Source organism: Dermacentor albipictus, chromosome 4 (assembly GCF_038994185.2).
Source record: "Dermacentor albipictus isolate Rhodes 1998 colony chromosome 4, USDA_Dalb.pri_finalv2, whole genome shotgun sequence".
NCBI classification, from domain to species: Eukaryota; Metazoa; Arthropoda; class Arachnida; order Ixodida; family Ixodidae; genus Dermacentor; species Dermacentor albipictus.
This window is the reverse complement of record NC_091824.1, coordinates 106669946-106696062: the sequence shown is the minus strand read 5'-3', so window position 1 is coordinate 106696062 and position 26117 is coordinate 106669946. Positions and strand designations below refer to the sequence as shown.

At 44.8% G+C, this 26117-nt stretch overlaps 2 protein-coding genes across 5 annotated transcripts in view; one reads left to right on the top strand and one right to left on the bottom strand.

The window, feature by feature from the left end:
• bbx (bobby sox) overlaps window positions 1–23911 on the top strand; it is a 280573-nt gene extending 256662 nt beyond the window's left edge. For all 4 annotated transcript variants that reach the window (XM_065455224.1, XM_065455225.1, XM_065455227.1 and 1 more), the window contains 3 exons: window positions 5540–5652; window positions 9281–9439; window positions 21162–23911. In XM_065455224.1, the coding sequence (XP_065311296.1) occupies window positions 5540–5652; window positions 9281–9439; window positions 21162–21247 (358 nt within the window). In that variant the 3' untranslated portion in view covers window positions 21248–23911. The remainder of the gene's footprint in view (window positions 1–5539; window positions 5653–9280; window positions 9440–21161) is intronic.
• On the bottom strand, window positions 10419–12095 carry LOC139059678 (piggyBac transposable element-derived protein 4-like). Its single transcript, XM_070538111.1, has one exon. The coding sequence runs from the start codon at window positions 12075–12077 to the stop codon at window positions 10731–10733; it is 1347 nt and encodes a 448-aa protein (XP_070394212.1). The 5' UTR covers window positions 12078–12095; the 3' UTR covers window positions 10419–10730.
• Window positions 23912–26117: the final 2206 nt, after the last annotated feature.

The window sequence follows — 26117 nt, the reverse complement described above, 5'->3', positions numbered from 1 at the left end:
TGGAGCTATTCAATGCTTGAGTTTTCCAGAAAACGAAGGGATAGCCCGGCATTGTTGCAAGGAAAGTGGGTCCCGAAACAAGACAACTGCGATGTACCGGGAAGGCCCGGCAGCGTCGCCCCCACCTGGCTTTTGTGACGGCGAGTTGCTAGTCAGCAAGGCAAGGGGGATCAAGCGATCAAGCAAGGGGGACCAAGCGGCGACTCTGTTCGCCAGGTATGACACCATCGCACGGGCGCCTACCATTGGCTGAAAATGGCGTCATCTGAGCGGACTCTCCCATTGGCCAAACATTACGCGACTTCCAGTCCTCGAAGGGTTTAAAAGAAGCATTCCAGAGAGACCAGAGCATTTCCTGATTCCCTGATTGACCTCTCTCGAACTTCTTGCCGCGGGCCGCAGCGTCCGAGTTGCTGCCGGCCCGTAATGACTGTACGACTGTTACTTGACTCTCACCTCTCTGTATATAATGTAAAATAAATCCTCCCAAGTTTGTTTTCATACCGAAGTCCGTCCTCAACCCCTACACCGCATACATATGCGGGATATGTGATAAGGAAGACCACCAGCGAAAGACGAACCGAAAATGTACCACAGTGTGTGTGAATGAGCGTCTACAACTTGTGCGGAACACGATGCAGATAACATGCACGCATGAAAGCGTGGTGCGCTTATCACTGCCGGGAAGAAGCCTTCATGGGACACACACACTTACACAGAAAAAGGCTTCAAACAGTTGACCGCCGCTCATATCGCACCGCCTTGCAATGCAGAACATTGCGTTAGAACCTAAGAAGATAATGCTAGAAGTAAGGAAATCCGAAGATGACCGTAGACAGTTCACTGAACAAGGTAAATTTAAGTCCTCAATGCTGCGTTGCAATCTGTCAAGTCCCCACAAAGATGGCAGCAAGTGCCCATCACCCCACCTCTTTCAGTCATCTGCTAGCAAGAGAATTTCCAGAGAACAGCCAGACCAAAATCGTCTTGGCTGGCTCTAGCAGCCCGCAGGTAGCCAGAACCGTCCAGCCCGAATAAAACGCCCGGTGGAAGTGCGTGGTGGGTGGGCGGAGCAACCCAAGAAAAACAAAGGCGCTCTGGCTGGCTCTGGCAGCCCACAGGTAGCCAGAAGTGGAAAATCAAGGGGGCCCACCATTTGCTTTGATAAGCCGAAGGCATCTGCGAGGTCTGTCTGCTTCTTCCCCTTTTCAACTTGTTTGATGATCGTAAGCTTGTCCTTGAGGGAAATCTGCTTCCACTTGTGGTGATTTGGGGAATTCGACGCGCCATTGCGCGGGCACATTTCACCCATGTCTGCAATCCGTAGCCACCTCGTGCTTGCTCCGAACCAGTTTTAGCGGTGGCGCTCCACTCGCGGTGGTTTGCGGTGAGGGCGGAGCTAGTGACGTCACGGAGCGGCCCCTGGTGGCTACTGCTGTGACGGTACCGACTCTCTTGCTCCTTGGAACCGCGCCTGGTACGTACATGCTTCCTCTCGTCTGCCGACACCTTTGTGACTAGGACCGAGCTCACGCACGGTGCCTCTGCCCGTGCGGGGAGCGCGTACCTCGTGTTGTTCCTATCCCAACGCTAAGCCGAAGATGGGGTGCCTAGTGCTCACGCGAGGTCGTACCACGCCGAGCCGCACTCATCGGAGGCCCAAGCCGAAGGAGATTGCCCGAGCTCTCACGAGTTGGCCCATTGGTTATCGCGAGAGCAAGTAGCATAGCCGCCGGGACTTTTCCTTGCGGCGCGTCCCAGCTTGAGCCTGTGCTCTCGCAGCGACATGCTACAGGCGCCCCTAACTGTATTTTTCGCCCTTGGTGCGGGACCCCTTTGGTTCCCCGCCGTCCCGGGACCGGGCGTTCGGGCAGTGTTGGGTGTCGTTGGAGACAATAAACGGTTTCCGTCAACTTAGGGCAATACCGTGTTCTTGCGTGCGTCGCTCGGTAGCCCCTTGTGGCCGGAGCTAGCGCGCAGCGGCGCTAGAGGCTGACAGCTGACGCGGCCCTGTGGCTCGCTAAGCTCGAACCCGCGGTGGTCGGTACTCCTGTGAGACCCTAAGACCCCACACACTCCATCATTTTGAGATTTTCGCACACACGGCACTTGCTGACCAGTTTGTCTCTATGACATCAGCCAACACTCTCGTCATCTCAGGCTGGTTAAAGCTGGTCGCTCCTGGTCGAAGCCAGCCGGCATAACCCAAGCCAAATACGGCCGCCTTAATATGGCCACCGCCTTTGTAATTCCTGCTATTCTTGTTGCAAAAGTATGTGCGAAGCGATTTTTAAAGTTGGGAGCTATTGGATTTGGAATGTCCGCCATACAGAAGTCTGCTGTAAAGGTGTACGAGCACCTTGTTGGCATTCAAACTTAGTCGGTTATATTCAAATGTGTGTTTTAACAGAATCCATTGTATATGAAGCTCAATCAGTAGAAGAGATGGGAAGATTGGCATACCACCGCAAATCGGTATGTTATATCCAAATGTCCATTGTAAGCAGACCTGTTGTAATGAGGTTATACTATATTTATTATTTGCAAACTTGCTCTGTTGTTCTGTGCTGCCGAGATTGCACTTGTCTGGATAGTGGGAATGCCATGTTCAGAAGAGTTTATGCTGGTACTGTAGGCCACTGATTCAAGATAAGTTGCTTTGAAATGCTGTTTGGGCTGGTCACTTCCATTGATATGCGAACAATTGCATGCTGTGAGAGGCGAGACTTAGCAGTTACTATGCTGCACAATGAAGGCATGTCTTATTGCCTCTTATGTCCTGTTTTCACTACAGCGGCCATGTTTGCTGGGCTGGTGAGAGAGAGAATATATTCAAATGATAGCTAAAGGGCCTACTTCGGTACTGGGCAGGGGAAAGAGGGATTGAGCTAAGTGTGGCTCACTATCAAAGCTTCACATGCAAAGCTCCATACTGAGTTAAGTGCGGCCGGTGTGATTCTATTTACAGCATTCCAGTCAGGCACTCCTTGCTCGTCTTGGTCCAGAAAACTTCCAAAGATGTAAATGCAGTCTGTGACGTGCCATCCCTTGTGTTCTTGACAGTTGTGCATGGAGCTGTATGAGAAGACTGGTTGGTGGTAGTGTCTATCTGTAGTGATATGTTAGGCGTCCCCATTTGGTTCAACCATGTGGTACTGCAGCATCTTGTGCCAGAGTAGTGGGAGTGGTGCTAGTTCAGCTTCTCGCAGCAATAGGCTTTCAAGCTAAAGCTGAGGTGCAGGCCATGTCATCTATTTGAAGCCATGAAATAGGTGACACGGTTTTGAAGTTACAGGTTTTAAACCAGCAGGGTCATTGATTGTAGCAATATGGCTGAGAAGGCAATTTCAGTCACACGCAGTGCATATTAAAAAGGAATGTTGGAACATTGGGGTATTGGTACGTGGAGGGACGACGGCATTCAGATGGTTGGTGCTAGCACATCGTGGATAGGTACAATGAATTCGTTGCTGGCGGTAGCGAATGAAGAAGACATAAAAATTTAGTTTTGGCATTCTGCGACGATTGGCCAACGATGGTGTGTGTTCAGGTGTAGTTAATCTTTTTATTGGTGAAGTTGGACTGCATTGTAATATAAAGGGGCCAAAGAGTGAACTTAGCGAGCTTTCAGAACTTTTACTGTGCTAAAACAGCTCAATTATGGGAAAAAAAAGAAAGAACAAAAAATACTTTGAAATCCACGACACCATTTTGATGGGATGGTGATGAAGGGCTTTGGTGCGAGATTCAAGAAATAGAAGTTTCACTTTCATTTTCTCTTCTGTTTGTAGAGCTCTTACCGCTTGATTAGCAGAACTAGAGTTTTGAAAGAGTAGAAATTACTCTATACCTATGTAGGCATTGATTTGAGGAACCAATATAACTGTTGTTGACAGGGATGTGAAACGGGACTTCTTAGAGCGTGCCTCTGAGCTTGATTCGTAGCTCTTTTTTTTTTGTGCCTTGCTGGTACATATCACCTTCTGAGTAGGGTTGGTAATATTGATGAACGATTAATTGATTAAAATTATTCCGCAAAATGATTGTCATTGATGTACACCTTTCATTTAATAGGCTTAATCGATTGGGCATGTTTGGACAATTGTTTTCTTGAGTATGACAGGAGTGGTGTGAAAATTTTGAAACATTAAAATGGTGGAGTACGAGCATTGACTGGGGTGGCTGGGATAGAGCGATCGTCGACTGTTTTTGTGAGGCTCAAGTGATGCTGAGGCGAGTGCTTCCCCTCTCTTCCCCCGCACTCCACCACGCTGCCTGAAGCCGGAGGCTTGAAATATCCAAGCAATTCATGGCATATTACAGAAACCGAGCCATTTATTATCATGTCACTCCCAGTCAACTAAAGATATGGCACAGCATTTGTACCAGTTTGGAGCATGTATTTGACATAGCGATGGAGTTCATGTTGATTCCAGCAAATCTACAGCTTCCGAGCGTCTATTCTCGCATGCTGGTTGTGTGGACATTCAAAGAAAGTGTCGGTTTCACCCAGACATCCCAGCCAATTGACATTCCTTCGCTCTGTAGAAAAGAACATCTGGCTTAAAATCCTAAACCAGTAATTTTCTTTTCCCCTGTACTTACTGCAATTTCTTGCATATTTTTGTTGGACTTCACCTTTCACTTTTTATCTTTCTCTTAAACACTCTCTTTTCAACTGAAGTCTTGCTGTTTGCTCTCTTAAGGAGGCAGGCTTATGCTTTATTTCGTGATAAGGCTGATTCCCATACACGACTGCTATTAGTAGCTGCAGTCTGCTACATAGCGTAGATACCGCGGCTGCTGTTGGGTGACGCCACAAGTCCACTGGTTGAGCACACTGCAGCTCACTGAGGACAACTGCATTTTGCTTATGTTTAGCATGTGGTAGGCACCAAAATCTGAATTCGTGGCATTTGCTTTAACATCCTAAATGAAATTTGAACAGCGCGCCAGGTGACAAGGCGGAGCGTTGTGGACACGCTCCATTGCGCCGTAGCCTTCGCAGTGCAAGGCATTGAAGAAGGAATGGGAGCACTGCGGAGGCCATGTTTGATTGCCAATAATTTTGCTTCTGCTGAACAGACTGAAGTACTTTTTGCGGCAAATGCTGCAAAAATGCCTTTCTCCTCTTTGGTAAAAAATGGCTCAGGGCTCCTTTTAGTGCGTCACTTAATTATCAAAGGCCACTAGTGCCAACTCTATTTAGTCTTTAACGAATGAAAGATTACTCTTATCAAACTTTATACACTTGTATTTCTAACTTGGTTCCACCTCTCAAACATTAAAATAGGTTCCTGCAAAAGTAGATAACTGTGTTTCAACCTTTTTAATGTACCTGGCAAAAATTTTGATTAATCAGTTAATAAATGAAAAGCCCTGCATCGAAAGTGATTAATTGATTGTGGTCTAAAACTATGAATGATTAATTGTTAATTGAATTAAAAAATTAATTGATTATCTCTACTTTTGAATGCTTTCACTGCTGGATTGGCCGAGTTGATGCTTCAAGTTTGGCTATTGTTTTGTCCACTTGTAGGGACTTTGACTTGGACGAACACCTTGCTGCCCTTCCAAAGTGTGACATTGAGGTCTTAAGCCGACGAAAAAAGGAGCTACGGCGGGATTCTGGCTCTTCTAGTGGCAGACAAGGTGAGTGAAGCGTTGAATTGTCAAGAACGTTGAAATATATACAGTTATTGCAAGTATAAACCGGGCATCAACATCTTGCGTAGTACTGTATTCACTCGCATAATGATCTCACTCGCGTAATGATCACACCCCTGAATTTTGTCGTCAAAAGTCGATATTTTTTTGTTTCCCATGTAATGATCGCACCCTGTACTTGTCGCAGCGATATGTCGTGTGCCAAGTCTAGCTAATGATGATCACGCTTACCATCTGTCCAATGCTACGTGAATGACTCTTGAAGACATACCAAGCAGCCTGCACGCACCCAACATTCCTAAGCAGATGCCCCATTTCATTCCTTTCATCACTTTCCGCTCTTCCATGAAAAAAAAAAAAAAAAACCAAACTTGCCTCGGCTTTATTATTTGTGGGCTTCATAATGGTTTTAATCCACAAAAACAACATAAAGGGCGCCTTTCGATTTTTCTCGTCTGCATTCGTGGGCACGCAACGAATCGCAATCGGCAGCGATAGTGGTCAAGTTTACACTGATACATTAAAAATGTACCCTATTTATACGCTGACGCTTGTAATGCAGCTAAGATATTTGCTCACCCATAACGGAAACATGCCGTATTAGGATAGCAGTTAAAACAAATGCCGCAGTTTCCGAAGCATGCCCGCCATGTGTTTCTATGTCACTGGCAGCTAAGCGCACCCATCTCTGTTTCTGTCCCCTCAAAGTGGACATGGCTAAGTTATAGTCGCTAACTTGCCAATATTAACGATAATATTCATTACTGATATGGAAGAAACTGTTTCAGTGCGCGTAATGTACTCACTAGAAAAAAAAAATAATAATAATCGCGTTACACTTGCTCCTCCGGATGCCATTTTTGTTTCGGTGTCTCGCACTGACAGCAGCAGCTGCCTGCTTGTCATCCTGCAGCAAATGCGGGATGAAAAAAGAAAATGTTTCTTCTCGTGGGAAATTTAACCCGCTTAATGATCACACCCCTGAATTTGTGTCAATTCTTTTGACAAAAAAGTGCGATCATTATGCGAGTAAATACGGTATTTTTATGGTGTGCAATGAACAGCTAGGCCAAGCTGACCACTAATTTATTGAAGCTAGGCTTTGTAAACTATTCGATCCGGGTGGTCATCATTGAGTTACAAAGTATATGTAGTGCTCATTAGTTTAGAAATCAAAGTGCTCAATTAGACCCAGAAGCTGCATGCCTTATGATCTCATCGCAGACACCTCAAGGTAACTTCAGTGATAAAAAGGAACATGGTCACACATATTTGTGATGACCACATAAGCAGCAGTCATACAGACTTTAGCAGTAAGGTTGTGGGAAACTGCTGTAATGTCAAAAAGACTACATAGCACAGGCGGCGTAAAAGAAAAGCCATAAGGACGAAATCGTTGGATGCACGAGGCTTGGGGTTGAGAAAAAGAACAACAAGATATATAGAAAGAAATGGTTAGCAAAACTTTGCTTGACTCAGCTTGACACCATCTGGACAGATGGCAACCCCTCTAAGTGAGTTGGTTTTGAGCTTACAGCTGTCGCTTGAACTTATCCTGCACATACCCTGCATTCTCGCAGAATATGTGGTGCTCTCCGTAAGGCTGTGTGTGCGTGTGCTTTAAGGGGGGAGGCTACCCTGGAGACCGAACTTTCTTATTTTTTAAGATATCCAGATGAAACTTTCAGGGTATGTTCACACCACCGAACTATGAGGAACTGCAAAGTTTCATGAAGATATGTTTATTAGTTCCAGAGTTATTGAGGTTTAACTAGGTGATTCATGTATATGCCTGAGGAAGAGCCTGGAGAAATGCCAGGACATCGTAGGAAGCTGAAATTCACTGTGATGATCCCTTGATAGATATCCCAGGGGGCTAAAGAGCCCTTTTCTTTAATTTCCCCTCCAAAAAATTTTAAGACAACTTTGAATTTGATGTAGCCAGTAATGACCACATTCATCAAAAATTAATTGCTTATTATAAATTAACTGCACCAACTTTCAAAAAAAGAAGCCTGCTACCCCCTGGCAAAGTCACTCAGGAACAGAATAAAAAAAACGGCATACAAATCTGAAAAGCGGTTCTTGAGATATCGCCTTCCCCGGCACCACTACTAGCGAAAAAATACATTCCGAGAAAACAGGCCTTAAAGTTGAACACGTGTTTTTTTTTATTAGAAAGCTCCTGCGGAGCTTCTAATTAGCTCTTGCGGCTCCAGGCACACTCAGTGTGTCGGATTTTCGACTGGCGACAGCCGAATACACAGTTTCGCCGCTGAAAAGCGTCTACGCAGTCGGCACTCGCTGCGGAAGATAGGAAGTTCGATGCTCGTACAAGACGCATATCGCGCTCCCGTGCACCAAACATCTGCACTGTCTTGGGCTTTGCCGGCATCGCGTGCAGCGAAGAACTAGCGAAAATAAAGAAAGCTGAGCAAATAATCTAAAAGATAGCGCTAGGCAATGAACAGCTCGAAAGCAGGCGAGCAAGGGACGCGAGCGCGCCATCACAGGGAGGAGCCGCCGCCGCCCGCGCAGCAGCCAATGGCAGGCGCGCTTTAGCCCGCGGGATTTGAGCAGGCGCCGCCGCCCGCGCAGCAGCCAATGGTAGACGCGCTTTACCCGCGGGATTTGAACGCGCTGCTCCGGCCAATCAGCGCTCCACATCACATCGCGGGAAAACGCCAATAGCGCCTCAACCGCGCCTCAACCGCGCCGACGATGCCATTTTGCAAGGCGGCAAAATAGAGACAAAGAAACCACGGTCAAAACGACACCAAGATGGCGAGGGCAGGCCGCATGGTCCGGGAATGGCGCGCGCGCGAAGTTTGACTTCATTTCGGCATCTGCGCGTGTTTTGTGGGCCGCGGTGGCCTCAAAAGTAGCGTTTTTTCTGTACTTTATGGTTGAATTAGGTGCTGATAATTACAGAACAGGTAGTTTATGCGACATACAACCCAAATATAGGGTTTTTGAAAAATCGACTTTTTCGCGATTTTTCGGTTTTCAAGGGCCGCGTCCCCCCTTAAGTGTGCTATACTGTGAAACTATAAAGGCAGCCCCTGATATTTTGCTTCCTGTATATACAGTGGAACCCAGTTTGTTGCACCTCAGAAAGAAACACAAGAAAATACATACTAACTGGCAAAATCTATGATCCGAAGTCACTAAAAAATTTGACATCTACGTGAGGTGAAGTGTTCCACAAGTCATTGCAACACAAGATGGCAGCATGCCAAGCTGGGGCACCCTAGGAACCCGAGACACATGCTGTCATTTTCCTATTGCGTAGTGTTCTTTAACACTGTGGTAATAAAATTGAGCTGGTGGGCCAGAATACGATGCCTACGATGCCAGGTCAGTGCACTCTGGCCCTGGGAACCAAAATTTCACTTTGACCCTGTGCACCACTGCTTGTAAGGTTCGCTTGTCTGGATTTCAGCCTTCAACGTAGAAGTTTATTGGTCTTGTTTTGGCACATAACAGCCTTGTAGTGACTTCAGTGCTTGCTTTTCATTTGACCCAAGAGACTGGCCATTTGACCTATTTAGTGCATAGATTGTGGTTGGTTTGCAAGAAGCTGACCTTTTCTGCCTGTGGGAAACCATTACAGACTGCAAGGCCGATGACTCAGGGACAGAGTCCGACCATGCGGGCGCCTCGGAGTCTACTGAGGAGAATGGAGTGAGAGAATGGCATAGCGGTGAGGAGGAAGAATCGGAGGATGCCGGACGGACCAGCCCCAAGAAGGACAAGCGGAAGAGACGCAAAGGTGCTCCCATTACTGAAATTTTTGGTTACCTTATTGACTTACTTTGGGGACCGAAGTCTTACAGAAAGGAGCGGATGATGAAGAAGGCACTTTGTAAAGAAAGCAGCCCACTTGCACCAAGTCTACACGCATGGCAAGCGTTTATATAGATAGTGGAGTGGTTTAAGGTGGCTCTGGCCAGAGCTAGCTTCTGCGATAAAAGCGCGGGAATGCAAGCTGACATAGCAGCAGCGTGGAATTCCTACTGGTAATAATTTTTAGAACAAAATTTTCTGTGGTTGGAAATTTTGCTCATCCCCATTGGCTGTGACATGAAGAATATGTTGCTTGTGATCAGGTCATCAAAGCTAAGTGTCATTGGATTTCGCCAGTACCTACAAAGAAGACCAGCTGGAAACCTTGCATTGGGATCTCTGTTCGGCTTCCAAATAGCTCAGGGTTAATATTCACAAACTTTTTTCATCATCACGCTGTCCACATTGATGAGTGGTAGCCATTTCCGTTAGCCAATCGGAACACTCCTACATTTGATAAATTCTGTAGATATGCACACAAGGTTGTACCACCTATCTTGAGGGAAACAGTTTGCCTGCTGCGAAAATGCACCATCTGCCTCCAACTTTTGCAAACGCATATTGTGGTGTTAAACGCATTGAAAAGATCTTGTTCCTTTCCCATGTATGCCAGTTTTTTTTGCAATAATTTTTTCATTCCATTGTGCAAAGGGCCTCCTTCATAAAGGATGTATAGTAAGAGCCTTTATTGGGCTGGTGGTTTACTTGGATGGTATGGTTCACTGTGTCCTCAGGTGGATTTGCAGAGAAAGATGCATGGTTACATATGCCTGCATATTATGTCAGGCACGAGTGAAGCATTGCAGCGACTGAGCATAGTGGTCTCTGTATGTACCATTAACTCTTTCGTTACCGTGAGAAAATGGCCGTTTTTCATAGGTCTCTGAAGAAATTTTTTTGCCAGTACAAATAATATTCCAGAACACGTTGCAGCATGCCAAATTGCACATAATGAAATGCTCTTTCCAAAAACATAAGTTACAAAGCAAACAATTTATTAGGGAACATACAAAAAATTCGGAAAAGTGCCATTTTTGTGGCGAGTTGATAAAAACAAGAAAGAAAAGGCACAATATCTACATACACATTATTAAGAAAGAAAATTTAGAATATACATTTTGAAGATCAATGACTCAGGAATACTGTCTAAAAAAATTAATTCTCTGTACCGCGTCGTTCTTCAGCTACATAAAAAAAACTAAAGGCCGGGAACAGCTTCAGCGCTCGTGCCATGCGGTGAAGCAGTTGCGCGTTTTCGTGAGGCACAGGTGCACTTCGCAGTTTTCGCAGAAAACGTTTGTCTTTTGTTCGATTTTGCGTTCCTGATAGCACATCCTGCAGTTTCGCCTTTTCGGCATCTTTTGCGGATGGTGCGGCACTTCTTTTGGGACAGGATGTACTCTGGGAACCTCTTCATCATCAAGCTCGAGCAGCTGTTGGGTGAGCTCCATCCGAAAAGAAAGTTGGTCGAAGTGGGCACTCCTCTGCAATTCCGGTGTTGAGAGGTGTTGCTGGCGGTGCTCTTGAAAAAGAATGAAGCTATTCACAACAGCCATGTCAATACAATGAAAGAAGAGCGTCTTCCACCACCTCACGCACTTCATCAAAACGTTATAGGATGCAATCAGCTGATCGGACTTATCAACTCCAAGCATCCCGGAATTATAGTCGTCAATCAGCACCGGCTTTTCGATTGGGATGATAGTCCACACGCCGCCTCTTCTCTCTTTCCTTGTGGCTGTAACATGCCTGTTGGCAGTGTGCGCTGTTGACATCATGTGAACAACCTTCCTGTCCTTCCATTGCAAATACAGGATGTTGTTCCGTCGGAGCCACCGAACATCACCTCTCTTTGCCTTTTTCTCCCATGACACGTCCTTCAATTCAGATGGGAAGCACCGACGATCTTTACGTGTCGTGCCACAAGCGAGGGTTTTGCGATTTAGCAGGTGAGCAAAGAGAGACGCAGATGTGTAAAAGTTGTCCATGTAGATGACATATCCTTGATTGAGGTATTTATCGCACAGTTGTGTCACCACATCAAATGCTAGTCCACTTGCACTAGCTGTTTCCCGTTTGCCTGCGTACACATAAAATTGAACGGAATAGCCAGTCTGCGAATCAGCAAGCACCCACAATTTATATCCCCACTTTACAATTTTGTCCCGCATGTATTGCCGAATACCCGATCTTCCTTTCGATTTGACCATTCTTTCATCCACAGAGAGGTTCCGCGCAGGTTGAAAAAGTTCTGCTGATGTAGTGTTCACGTGTTGCAGAAGCCACAATACGCGGTGCAGCCTGCCGTGCGTAGCTACAGTAGTCGCCTCCGGATCAGTGACACTTAGGAAGCGCAGAAGTGCAGAAAACCGTCTCCTTGGCATAACGTTCCGAGGAAGAAGCCCTGAAAAAAGCCTACTGGTATTCCAGTAAAGGTGGATGCGTGGCACGTTCACAATGCCCATATAAATGAGCAGTCCAATGAACTTCACTAGTTCGTCGGGAGTCACTTCCTTCCACGACCCATCTCTTTCAGCATAGCTTGGAAGCTCCAAAATATGCATCCAAGCATATTTATTCGTGTTCTTGCAGATCGTATTTATTACTTCTGCGGTGAAGAACAGGAGGAAAAAATCGCGCGCCGTTGTAAAGCGTCTTGCGCTGCTCCGAAGTGCTGGGCCGAGATGTGCTCCGGGCGGCCTTGTTGGCGTGAACTGAAGTTTCTTCACAGCCGGTGGCAGCACATCCTGGCCTAGCGACGTACGGACCCTGCAGATAGCAAGAATAGCTCTAAGCTTGTGCACAAAGGTCGGCAGATAAGCGCGCGCGACGCCGGTGACTGCTCAAGGCCGTAAAGGTAACTCACCGGTGAGCAGCTGCGGATGTCCCGGGCTGACTCGAAACATCGTCGCCGTCAGAGCTTGAAGCAGAAGTACTGTCATCTTCGGACTCGAAGCTCGAATCCTCGTCACTAAAATCAGGTGCGGGTGAAGAATACTTTCGAGCAGAACGCTTTCCGCGCGGCGCAGTTGCGTCCGACGACGACGCCGTGGCAGAGACCGGAGCGACTGGCGTTGTTGCGATAGTAACACCGGATGCGGCCCTCTGGCGGATTTAACAAGAGAAGCGAAACCAAAACTGCTGCAAACTGGCTGTAAAGGCTAGGTATACATGTTGGACATGCGGCGGACCTTAAGGAATGCGTTTTCGTGGAATAAAACCACCCGGACTCCAAGTCAAAGCTCACCAGTGAATAGCTGGCGTCATTTTCGGGTAATTATCCCCACTCAACGCCGCCAGATAACAAAGCCGACAATATGATTCAATATTTGACTTGCTGGGAGCCTTTTGATCACAAAAATTTGACGCTAATGCTGAATTACCACGAGTGGCAGTATTTTTTCTCAAGCGCGGCCGCCACGCCCCCTTTTGCAACAACACGCGCACATTAGTTCTCAAAAAGGCGCATCAAAAATCAGAACGTCGCCAGAGCGGGAAAATTTAAACTGGTTCTACAAGTGCACTGCCTAGACTAACCACTGGATGGCGCTAGCTGCACGAGAAACGATTCCAACATGTCGAAATCGGCCGTTTAAAGCATCGATCACCGGTGATCGATTTGAATAGGCGTGGTAACGAAAGAGTTAAACCTCAATATAATGAAGCTGGTAAAATCGGCACTTTACGTTGTTATATCGAAATCTTGCCACATTGAAATCTCGCCACATCGACGTTTGACATTTTATGTAAAGTACAGTTGTCCACCAATTCTTAGTAACACAGAAGGGGCCATAAGAAATGTCTGAATAACCGTACAGAAAAAAAAAAAAACGAATTTCAATACCAAAAGAAATCAATGTTTTTGAACTTAAGAGCCAGTTATTACTTTTATGGTTTGATGCTTTACTGCCAAAGTTCTCTTGACAGCGGCCGTACAGCACATAGATAGCCTAATAAAGAAATGCAGGTCCCATGCTCTATGGTGATTGGCGTAAGCAAAACCTTCACATCCATTCCACTGCCGTGGCTTCCCAACATAAAATCTCCTTGGGCGTCAACCAGAGTGGTAAGACACCGAACCGACCCGTTTTCCACACAGCCCTATCAATGCAGCATCAAGACACGTGGCACAGTGCACAAAGCTTCGCTTTAAAAGCGCTTGAACGCAAGCAAAGTGACAACCTGACTTGCAGCAACTTTATTCACGACTGCCACATTTTCTGTTTTGCAATATCTCGCGAGCATCATATCTGAAAAATTGAGCAAGTCCTGACAGGGCGTTGAAAATTTCAGTCACCATCATGCATTGGTTTAAGAGAACTCCTATAAGTCAGTTTTATAGAGTAAGTAGCGGTGTTGCTAGTAAAAGCGAGCAGCTCCGAAAAATCGCTCACTTGCTTATATCCGAATGTTACAGGAGCGACGCACTTACTGAAAATACTTTTATTTGCGGTAAAATTAGTCAGTGAGATGAAATGAAGATTTCATCAATGTGGCATGAAACCGTGGCATGAGACACAAATTCAATAAAATATTCTTTGTTTTAATCAAATTCACTTTAATTGCAGGATAATAAGTAAATTTTTGCGGCCCCTTTTGTGCAAGAAAAACCAATCGGCGAGTGCTTATATGCATAAAAAATTGAAGTTCAATATATCGAAATTTTGATGTAATGAACAAAATTGCTAATTTTACCAACTTTATTATATTGAGGTTTAACCCGTATCTGCCTGATTCTAACACTCTCATAAATTGAATGTGAACCCACACTCTATGTGTTTAAAGTAGAAAGCTAACGTAAAAATGACATTAGAGCTGCTCAACTAAGTAGAAATATAACGTGCACTAGATTTTTGAGCAAGAAACATAGTGCCTCCAATTCTGGCAATAGGATAATAGCGAGCCTGCCAACTTTAGGTTCACAAATAAAGATTTATTCACACCTTATGTCGCTCGTCGTAACTCTTAGAGAGCACTTTATCACTGTCTGTCAACCACCACATGTCCTCCGTACAACCCATTGCGTATTTGATATTCTGCATTTCTTGAAACACCTCTGCAACATTGCAGATGGGCTAGCGGCCCTAATTTAGAATAACCACATTGTCCTGCAATGCATGCATTCTAGGAGGGGCTTCCAAGGAACACAAGAAAGCAATTTCTGTGCATTGGCATCCAGTAACATGCATTGTTCAAAACGAATGGGTTGCAGCAGTCCGGCGGTGTGCCAGCAAAGTAAGACGCAAATCTGCGAACCCCTCAACATGGCTGCGCACACGCAGCACTTAATTGTGGATGATGTCAGATGCAATAGCATGTACTGCAATATGCATTTTCCAAGGTTCTTACTTGATTCTGGCATAGTACTGCAGTTCATCTTCGATATATTGAACTCGAAAGGGATCGTGAAATATAGTTTGATGTATGAATAATTCAAACTATAAAATGTGCCTGTCATTATAAAGCTTACCTGAAAACTGCATGTCTTGAACAGTCTTCTGATATCATGAAAAGTGGGAATTTACCTATTTTTGCCGCATCGAATGGTCAGAAGGTTACTTATTTGTAATTTTTTTGCAGATTGCCGTCACAAGTCACCCATAGTGCAGAATATTCATTAAAGTGGTAGTAACGCTTACCCTAAATGTTTGCGTTTCCAGGCTGCAAAAAACCGCAGTGCACCTCATGCACTTGAAAGGGCTTGCTGCGCATTTGGTTGTTTCACTATGAATATTATTCAATACGTTACACGGTTGGGTTGCGGCGAAACTTACAAAAGCAAATGCATCATTATGGAGTGCAAATAAGACCCCTGGTGTACGAGCCATCCATATTTTGAGAGATGCAGTTTGCTCATTTTTACTACTGCCCTTCAGATTCCATGTTTTGTTTGTCAGCATCTGCCAAAACAGTGTCGTTTTGCTGGCATGTATATTTCTTATGATGTGAAGAGTGACAGAAAGATAATTGCACTTGCAGGGATGCAGCATACGATATATCTAATGTAGCGGTGAACGGTAGTACGATATACAGTCGAACCCACTTATAACGACCCCAGATACAGTGAAACCTCGTTGAACCATAGTTGTCCGGAGTTCGGGAAAAGTGCGCACTAAGCGGTAGTACTGCTTAACCGAAATAGCATGAGATCGCCCACTTACCTGTCAAAAATGGAACTCAGAAAGAGCGCAATGAAAGGGTAAAAAGACATGCAGTGTTTATTCACTTTGCGCGACAAGAGTGTTATTTTTGTTTGATGCCGCGGGGGCCTAGCAGCGACGACAGCGGCCCCAAACTTACTGAAGCTGTAAGCCAGCTTTTCAGCCAGCCCCCTCTTCTCGGCAAACACTCGCAAGGCCTGTTCTGTTGCTCTCCATGTTGTCCTCATCACTGTCGCTAGTCGACACTTCGGCAACAGCAGAGGCAACGATGGTGAAGAGTCGAACCTCGTAGCCGACATCTCTATGCGGTTGCAGCAGTGCTGCCGAGCTACTTTTTTGCATTCCAAATCCATAGTCAGCCACAGTCGCCATAGTCGACAGTTGATCCCTGTCGCGTGCCAGCGCTGACCATTTTGTGTCAGCTTCGATAGCACGAACTATGTCTAATTTTTCTTCTATGCTGAGCACCCGGCGTCTTTTTTTATCTGAGCTTCGCCATGATAGGAGTACTTGTTTTCACGATGCCACAACGCTCTCTAGCACGGTTCTTTATGCTATGGCACGGCGCTTAAATGATGTTGATATTGATGTGGCTTCACGTGCAAACGCACAGGGCGCTTGGAGGCCATTGTTCTGATCTCTTTGGCCTGTTTTTCTTCCGGGCCGCTTGATGGAGATGATGCACCCGCCATGTTTGCAGGACGAAAGGTGGAAACACTATGTCTTAACCGATATGTACGCAATAAGCTGGTACGATCTATGCGGATACAAAACACATTATGTGCAATGGCTGCTGAGTCGGGGATTTGGCTTTACTACTTTTAAAACGAAACTATTGTTTAAGCGGGTACGGTTTAATGAGGTTTTACTGTATAATGATCTATCAGTTATAGCATTTCAGTGCATTTACCACTTTCCGACTCTGTGTATTGAAACTGCTGCCAGATATAAAATTGCTTAAATCGCCGTACTATTACAATGAATGCATCGAATCCTGTCATGGTAAAAAGAGGGCACACGCAAAGGGCTAAACACGGGAGCACAACCAAACTGGGCACAAAGTTCCGCTCCAGACCGCTCCAGTCGCTTCAACTTGGCTGCATCTCCTATTTTACAATTAATATTTAGCACTATAAAAGATGCAATATAAGTTCCACATACAAAACCACATTGCATCTGCCCTTCATACTCCGATACATAGTTCCCGAGAGATGTAGAAACGGTAGACTTCTCATAATTTGACTCTGTTTAATTCAATCTCTGTTTAATTCAACCCCGGCCAAAAGTCCTGGTCAGTGCCTATGCATTTCCATGGGCCCAAGCTTTACTTATTTCTATACTAAAGTTGGCCTTCGCTGGATAATTTGAACATGACCAGTCACCACGCACATGCCTGACCCCTATTGTGACCTCAATAGTGACCCCTTTAGTGGCAGCGTCTGTCTCGGCTGAGCTAGGGTACACTTAATGCGGTGAACGCAAGTCACACCTGTCATCGAAAACGCCTGTTTTCGGCCTGCCCTAGGAAGATTTCCAAGCAACAATCGTAGCTCACAGTGTTTTATTGCGGTATTTACCCGATTTTGGCCTGGAAGATTTTCAAGCCATAACCATAGCTCACAATTTTTATTATGGTATTTACCTATTTTCGGACTGCCCTAGGAAGATTTTCAAGTGGTAACAGTAGCTCACAATGTTCGATTACAGTATTTACCCGATGCTAACACCCGCCTTTTTGTAAGAGAAAATTTGACCGAAAATTGCCTGTGCGATGCAATCGGACACAAAACCACAACTGCCTTCGCAATGTTTGCATGCTTTGCCGCATAACACATATGTATTGCAGCAAAGCTGACTTTAAAGATACCATATGGCTGATTTTAGAAAACCGGCCACCATTGTGCAATATTTTCTGTTGCTAAAAAAATTGGGTGTGCATTAGTTTTCTATTTTGTTTAGGAGCTTTAATGCCATTCTACATTAGTTTACTACGTCGGACACATTGAAAGTGGGTACACGTTTGATTTGGAGGCATGTTAGAGTCGAGGAAATACTGCATAATGAATCAGATGTGTGTTTTAGCATTTTTTCTGCATGTTGTTTAGTTCAACCCGCTGGATAATTAGATAAATTTTGTTGGTCCCGTCAGGATTAAATTAACAGAAATTGACTCTATTTGAAAGAAGTTAGCCTCTGCCATGATGTCTTGGAATCGGTTAGATGTTATTGGCTAGTGTACCATAAAAACCGGAATATAGGTCGAACTTTTTTTCAAAAAACCATCGCGAAAAGTCGACCCTCGACTTATATACCGGACATTGGCGGAAAAACTACGGAAGTCTTGCAACAATGGGCGGATAAAGTAAACAGCCACCTTCGCCATCGCCATCAGCAGCAGCGCGGCGTCTATGGCGGCGTGGCGACGCTGTGGCACCAGCATTTTGCATTTCCATTGTCGCAAAGTTCTATTAATTAAAGGCATCACTTTCATTTTGATCAAATTGAGCGGGAGCGGAAGCCGACGTCAATTCACCGTCGCCTTCAAGAAAAAGGCGATTGAGTACGCGGAAGCCCACGGCAACCTGGCGGCACAAAGAGCATTCGGTAGTGGCGGAGGCAAAAGCAACGTCTTGCAGCAACCAAAAGAAAACGTCATTTCGTGCCGGATCGCAGCGGACTGCAGAACTGGAAGGCAAGGTTGCGGAGTCCGTCCGCGAGCTGCGTGTAAGATCGCTGCCTGTGACTGCCGAATGCATCCGTTTGAAAGCGGTAGAGATCGCACGCGCCTATGGACTGGGCAGCGAGAAGCACTCGTCATCCGACTCTGATCAAAGGCGTTGCTCTGATTCGGAGTAGCGCTTGCGCACTTCGTGCCCTTCTGTGTACTGTACACCTGACGAATTTTTAACAGTATCGCGCGACCATCGACCCGCGTGTTTGTCAGCACCTTATCATCACGGCACGGAGCGGCGAAATAGCGAAAGTAAGGGCATGTGTACACATGCGCGTATCTCGTTTGTTTCGCTGCTCAGCGCCCTTAATAAGGTGTTGACAAGCACGCGTGTCGATGGTCGCGCGATACCGGTAAAAACTTGGCCCAGGTGCACATGCGAGCAGCATTTAAATAAATACTGTCACCATTGTGCAACCCCCTGAGTCGCCTTTGTTTCACGGTAAGGGTGTCATGTCTTTCGGTACTTTTGCCATTGAAATTTTTTTTTTTCGTTTTGAGAATTCGATAGTTGGGGGATCGACCTATATTCCGGTCCGACCTATAGTCCGGTTTTTACGGTACCTATATGATTCCTCTTCGAGTTCGACAGCAGTGTACAGTAGAATCTCATTCTTATGTTTTCAGGAAACAAGATGTGAGAAAAGCCATATTAATTGGGAAAACAAACTACCTGAATGCACAAAAAGAATGTAGAAGGCTCAACCGTAGTTGACATATCTACATAACGGGAAGCGTCGCACAAATCATTGCTACATGAGATGCATGAGCAGCCTAAGATGCACATAGTTGTTTTTGTTGTTTCGGCAAGGTTATGTTTATTTGCATTCAGTTTGGCATGACCGTGGCATGAGAGACTTTTGTTGAGCTGGTAGGGCCTAAGCGGCCCATTACGTGCTTTCTTGTTTTCCTACTGCTTAACGTATTAAGACACACATCAGAAGCCAAAGCGAAATTGAGCAGATGGGTGGCACTGGAATATGATGCTGCTAGAGTGCAAGAGGACGCTCCCATTGGGCTGCCTGCAGCGCAAGGAATGGTGGCACTTTTATCGCCTATTAAAAGCATGCATTAAGCTTCCAACAGTACTACGCCACGTGCGTTGTGAAATGGGAGACGTTTGCTGAAATAGAGTTGGTTGTGATAGCTGTGAATGTGATGTACGATGAACCTCGAGGATATTTGCTGATACCCGGAGGAAACTGAGTGCGTGGTGGCATTTTTGTGTGAGGCAGGCAGCAAATACTGCAAGGAACCTATTGTGGCAGGTACCTACTGCTCTCGATCGTGTGTGCATCACGCCTTTTCTTGTTCACGTGGGACCTGGTGGCCAGAAAACACGTACAATCGCAGTTTGGGGACGTACTGAATGTTTGTACAGAAAGATAATGAAAGTTGCCACATAATCATACAAAATGAGATCGTATCAACGAGGTTCTCTTAGGTTGTCACCAACTACTATTATATTGCTGCTGCAAGTGCATTGCTCTCTTGGAGTCTATTTGTCCACTGCTGTAGTGGTTCCTTTAAGACGTTGATAGTAGCCAGGTAGCTGCAAAGGTAATGAAATGAGTCCGCAGTAATTGTTTTTTCTTCTCCTATTAATGCCTGTTAAGGCAACTGGTGTGTGACTTGAATTCGAAGCTTCGAGCTGAACTTTTTTTTGAGGAAACATGAAAGTGATGAAAAATGCTTGGAAGATTTATGTGACTTCCACTACATGTGCATCATGGACAGCTGCTAGTATTGCTCAACTGATTCCATCTTGTTGCTAGTTAATGATGGCTCAATGCAATCTGAGAAGAGACGTGATGAGGAGGGTAGGTGGTACTGTGCTTCCCCATTACCTTCAGCAAAGATTAGAATGTGAAATGTCTTCATTGAATAAGGAGATGAGGGCGCACAACTAGTTTTGAGGCACAGGCAGAAAACTGGCAGAATCAGCAGCAAGATGTTGACTTCTGCTTAAAAAAAAAAAGAAAAAAAAAGAACTTTGAATTTGGTGCAGTGAGACTAAGCCAAACAATTTCATCATTCCCATATGTTTACTTAGAGCTCCTAAGGTAAAGGAGCATGGCTCCGAAAAATATCAGCCGGCCTGGTGAAACCGGAACTATCCTTGCAGACCACTTGAAAATGATGGCGCATACCTACAAATGCAATTTTATGTGGTGGAATGACATTTGCAGTGCTTGGTAGTTACAAGGGAAAAAATCCTCAAACAATGTTTAGTAACATTAGGTTTACCCTTTGTGTCATACGAGGATGTTGGTCAAAATACTTTTTTTTAACCTCCTTGTCTGCCACATGTGCGCAAAGAGAAAAAGTAGGAACGTTTTACAGTGATATCTAGTGTGAGTCATTCCACTGCTTTTAGAAGACTGGTGGTAATATGTCAGTTGCTTGGAAAAGGGCAGCTTGGCCCTGTGTGAGTGGTAGACATGTGCTCCGCTCATTTTGATGTGCAGATACACTGGTGTCGCAAATTTTGTATGTAACTGCAAGGCCACCACACTATCATTGTGGGCGTGCAGCAAAACTCACGAATATCTGATAAGCTAGCACAGCTGTTGCCCCCATTACACTGTGGATTGACAGTATAATGGTGTATAATGTAAGGAATGGTTAGCATGTGTACAGGAAAAAGCAGGTGAATATGTTGAAACACTTTCTTTTTAAGAGCACAAAAGCCTAGCATATGGGGGCCTCTTTTCAACTTGGCATTGGTTAATAAAGGGTTAATGCCTTACCCACAGGTGCGCCTATGGAGGAGGACTTCCCTAGCAGCTTGGCGACTCTGGCCGACATTGCGCTGAGTCAGAAGGAGAAGATGCAAGACTGACACAGGCCTAGACCCCATCAGAGGAGGAGAAGGGGGGGCCCAACTGCCAAGCAATAAGTGTCGTCTGCCGCAGATCCTGGGCGCCTACTTTGTGATGACTGCCCTCTGCCTCCGGCCATCTCTCGTGACACGCAGAGATCCTCCCCTTCTCTTATTTCTGTGCAAGGATGTGGTGGTGTAGTTCTGGCGTCCACTCTGTGGGCGTCGTTACTTTCCCTCTTCCTTGGACGTCATGACATTTTTTTACCCTCGTCATCACGTGTGTGTGTGAATGCGTGTGTGTGCGTGCGTGCATGTAATTTGACTGGAGATGAAGAACTCGACGTGCGGTGAGAGTCTCGGACCTAGAGTGATGCGCATCAATGACCGAACTGGCCCCCCCGCTCGTACGCGGCATGGCATTTCCTCTAGGTCATTTGGTTGTAAGACTTAGACACACGCACAAGTGACGGATTTTGACACAGCTGTGCCAGATAGCGCCTTCCTGTGCTCCAAGTCTTCTTGTTGTTGAGCGTGGACACTGCCAATAACATGAGTCGCGGATGTGGTGTTGCCTTTCGGCGAGTTCTGGTGGGAAGTGCTGCCACTCTTGAACCCCCTCAACCCCAACCCTCCCCCCACCTCCGACGACCATTGGTGTCTTAAAGACTGCTGCGTCACCCTTTCTGTGATTTGTGTTGGAAGTGTTATTGTTTTGTTTTTCTTTGCATAATTTTAATGCAGTGACTTATCTCTTTCTGGCTGGGACAGTGGTCAAGTATGTGCGAGGGCAGTGCATTATCTCAGCATTAGCAGCAGTTCTCCTCCTCCCTATTTTTTAAAAATTTTAGAGCGCCTGTGTTTTCCTTTTTTTCAATTATTCATCTGATACTAGCTGCAGGTTTTGTCTTGGCAAACTAAGTTGGAAGAACAAAGTGTTTAGGAGCATTAGCTTGTCATTTTTTAGGGGCCTTCTAGGCTAACACAAGCTAAGGCTTGTGCATGTAGAATAAAGTAAGTAGCGACTTTTGGGTCCACTTTTTTTTTTGTCTTTGTGTATATATATATAGTGGCTGAAAGAAAAAAAGTTTTAAGAAGTGTTCAGAGCATTTTAGTGGTGAGCAGGAAGGTGTGTCCTTAAACGTAATGGCCTCCATACCATTACTGTGGTCTTATCATTCTTTCTGCCCAACTCTGACACTGTTTTCACATAAGGCTGCTGAATCTGCTTTTCTTGTAAAAAGAGAGAGAGATGGAGAGAGAAAAAAATTTCAGAGAGTCTGACAATATGCACCAAACTGTACATATGGAGAGCCGAAGTCACTCGTCAAATGTATAACAGAGTTTTAAGAGAGCGAGAGAGAAAGAAAATGAGAATATGGGCCTGTGAGCAGCAGTAGAGGGCCTTCTCGCACGCAACTGGAGCTAAGGATCTCAGCTGCGGTGCCTGCTAACAATTTTGACCTTTTTTTTTTCTCTCTCGCGAATGCGCACACAAGCAGCACACAACATACCTGCACATTTCTGTACATAAAGCACAGCTAGAAACACACATTAGATCCAAGTTTTTCTACTTCATTGTTGTTTCTTTTGACCACCTCCTCCTCCTCCCATTCGTGTCGCACAAAACTGACAGCAAAGCAGCAGCAGCAGTGGTGGCATTTCTGTCCCATCATCTTGAGCAGCATGAGACAGCAGTAAGGGTAGAGGTGTTTTGATGCATACTGGTTAACAGTGGCAGTCTGGCAAGGCATGTTCCCACTTGATTTTCACCAATATTATTTTTTCCTTGTGGGTGGCATCTTAATTAGAGAGTTTTTCTTGTTGCGGCATTTGGGCTGAAAGTCAATTGAATGAGTTGTTTCAATTAGAACAAAAGCCTGTTCTCGTGCATATGACCGACACCAGAAATACGAGATTCGAAGGACGAGTTGCTGGCAAATTTTGCCTTCAAGTGCGGCTAGGCAGCAGTGCACGTTGTATTGGCAGGGGGCCGCACTGGAAGGCAATATGCAAATTAATGCGTTCCGTGTTGCCATAAGCCGTGCACCGTCTGGTGAAAATGGGTGTTGCTGATTGTTCATAACAAAATTGTTTGCAGAGCTTTGCTCTGGGCTGACAGTTGTGCTGGGTTGCGTTAGTAAAAATTTGGCCTTTATATGTACAGGTGCGGCTATACGGGCTCAAGAATACAGTAATCTATTTCCTGGCTTTTACCAGTTGTCAAATAAGCGCACAGCACTTTTTTTGTGTGTTTTCTGCATTTCAAGTCGCACCATTCATTAACATAATGTGGGCTGTCTTAAGTTTGACCTTTGTGTAGTGAATATGCGAAATTGTTATCTGGACTTTGTGAACATTGGGCAGGCTACTTCATTTTGGTGCCATTTAAAGGAGTTCTTGGCCATCAGGAAAATCATTCGAACAAAAAGAAAAGGAGGCACTATTGTGTTGGTTCACCAATGTTACTGTTTGCTGATCAAAAGTACTGGCATTAGCTGAGTCTGCAGTCAGCTCTTTGCCTTCTTGTACAGGTCCTTCGAACAAGGTTTCTTTTTTTCATATGCTCATCTGTCCAAAGTTGTGAAGCCGCTTGCCATTGCGCTTACTTAGGGATGTCGTCAAGAAACTAACAAATTGTGAAGCAATGGAATGAATACAAGATTACAGTTACTTTAGAGTACAGTTTCTCTTGTGTCCTTATTTGCATTGATTTCTTTTTGTGTTTGTCCTACACTCAGGTTACATTGGCCTAAAAACAAATTTGACCGAAAACATTTGGGTATGTAAAACTGTTTTTTTTTTCCTTCAGTAAAATGCTCGGCCTTTCTCAAGTAGTCACAGCAATCTGCTTCATGTGAGTGTGAGGAAGGCTTAAGTATATATGGAAGGCTGAAGTTTTCCATATGCCTGATTGGATGCACACTTCAGGGCGAGTGAACTTTTTTGTCTTCACTCCGAGGCTCAGGGAAAAAAAAAAAAGAAAGCAACGCTATGCACACGTAAGCTTCCAACACTAGCTTTCTACAACTTTGGTTTCGTGGGCTGCTTTGACAATTCACAGTTAACCCTGCTCAACTGAAAACAACCTCTTGTCACTATGTAAACTTGGAAATGATGCTGGGGAATTTATTTTGACAGGCATCTTGTCTTTAGTTTCATTCGTAGAAGGTATGGGTTTGCAATTACAGTAAGGGTTCAATGATGCAGTTGTATAGCTTAGTCCTCGACACAGCTTGACTATTTAGCCCTTTAACCACCAATCCAGAGCTGTAGTTGTCATGGGAGGTTGTGCTGATATAGCAAAATGACGAGTCATATTCGTTCAGCCCTATGTCGCGCTCCTCCCACTTTCAAGGAAGAGTTAATTTTTCTGTTAATCCTAACCAGAAACCAATCAAGTAATACAACTACATAATCGGAATGACAACAAAAAAATTATGAGGATAAAAGAATTAGGGAAATTTGGTACATTTTGCCAGAAAAAATTTAAGGTTTTGAGGGTTAATTTCATTAGCTTAGTAAGTAAAAGCAGGCTTCACGAGGCGAAAACAAAGATGGTGCAAAGTCAATGATCTCTGTAACATTTTTTTTCCATATGTATTTATATGATGGCTGTGACTTTAACTAACTCTGCTATGCATTTCGATAGGTTATGTTTCAAGCTCGCTTACTCTTTTGGCAAGAATGCATGAAATAGGGTGGAAAATGTTAAGGTCAAGATTGCTTGTCGGTTGGAATTTAACAGGAATTGAGCCAACAATTAAGTGATTTCATTATTCACTGTTTAGGATGTGCAAAGAAAAGAAAGTGTCCACATGTTTTCCAACATAAGCTAGTTGATCATTGTACAATTTACATCCCGCAAGCTTTTCTTGTATTTTTAAATCTCTCAGCTACCTAACAGAAGCATGTATTTAAATTTAATGTATTTTGTGGAAGCCACAGGGATGTAGTTCTTGACCTACTACAGCATGTTTAGAAGGCAGTGCTTTGGAAGGTCAGTGTAAATGTGCAACTTGGAAGTGTAAATGCACATTTGCACTTGTAATATGAACTTGAAGTGCAAATAACAGCAGTTATCGTGACTTTTTTGGCAAAAGAGCAGGCTTCCTCATGTTGACAAGCTTGAAGTGTGATGACAAAGCTTTACGAACAAGCGAGCAAGCAAGAACGTTGTGCTACCGATGCCTCCTTTAGGTCCAAATTGGTATGATGGCCATGCCAACAATGTGACATTGCTGCTTATTTGGCTGGAATTTCTAACCTGACTGCAGTTTGGCTAACAATCCTAGACGTGTAGGGATTGATGTGGCATGCATTTTATTTTGTTCTTTCTTGGAGATACTATCTTTTCCTGGCCTTTGGCATGGGACTGATGCAGTAGTAGGGTTGCAGGAAATTTGGCTTCCTTGTCCTTATTGCAGTGCAGAACAAAGCATTGACATTTCGTGCTATCGTGGCCGACATTTTTAATTTCTTGTTGAACAAAAGACATTGTTTTGTGTTCTTGTGCAAGTTGTGAGCAGCTGTGTGACTTACGGTCATGTGTTGGTTTCAAGAAGCGCTGAGGTTATAGAGATGAACGTTAAGAAAGTAACTGCAGCACATTATTGAGCTATACTTTCTATTTACCTATGTGCACTTGCCTCTTAATGCTGCCTATGTTAGACTTCTTTTGATACTGACTGGCAATTTTTTTTAGAAATTATGATGTGTGAACTGGGGGAATGTTGACTGGTAGGGGAGTGCAAGACGCTACACGCTCGGTGCCTGTACACCGAGCCTGTACACAAATTAATGGGGGGTGAAAATCTGTGATAATGGCCGACATATCTGGACATGGCCTATTCAAGAATGGGTTGAGCCCCTGTGAAAGGTCATTTTGTGT

Excerpts from the sequence above, each read along its gene's own strand:
- LOC139059678 (XM_070538111.1), bottom strand. The coding sequence starts at position 12,077 with ATGCATATTTTGGAGCTTCCAAGCTATGCTGAAAGAGATGGGTCGTGG.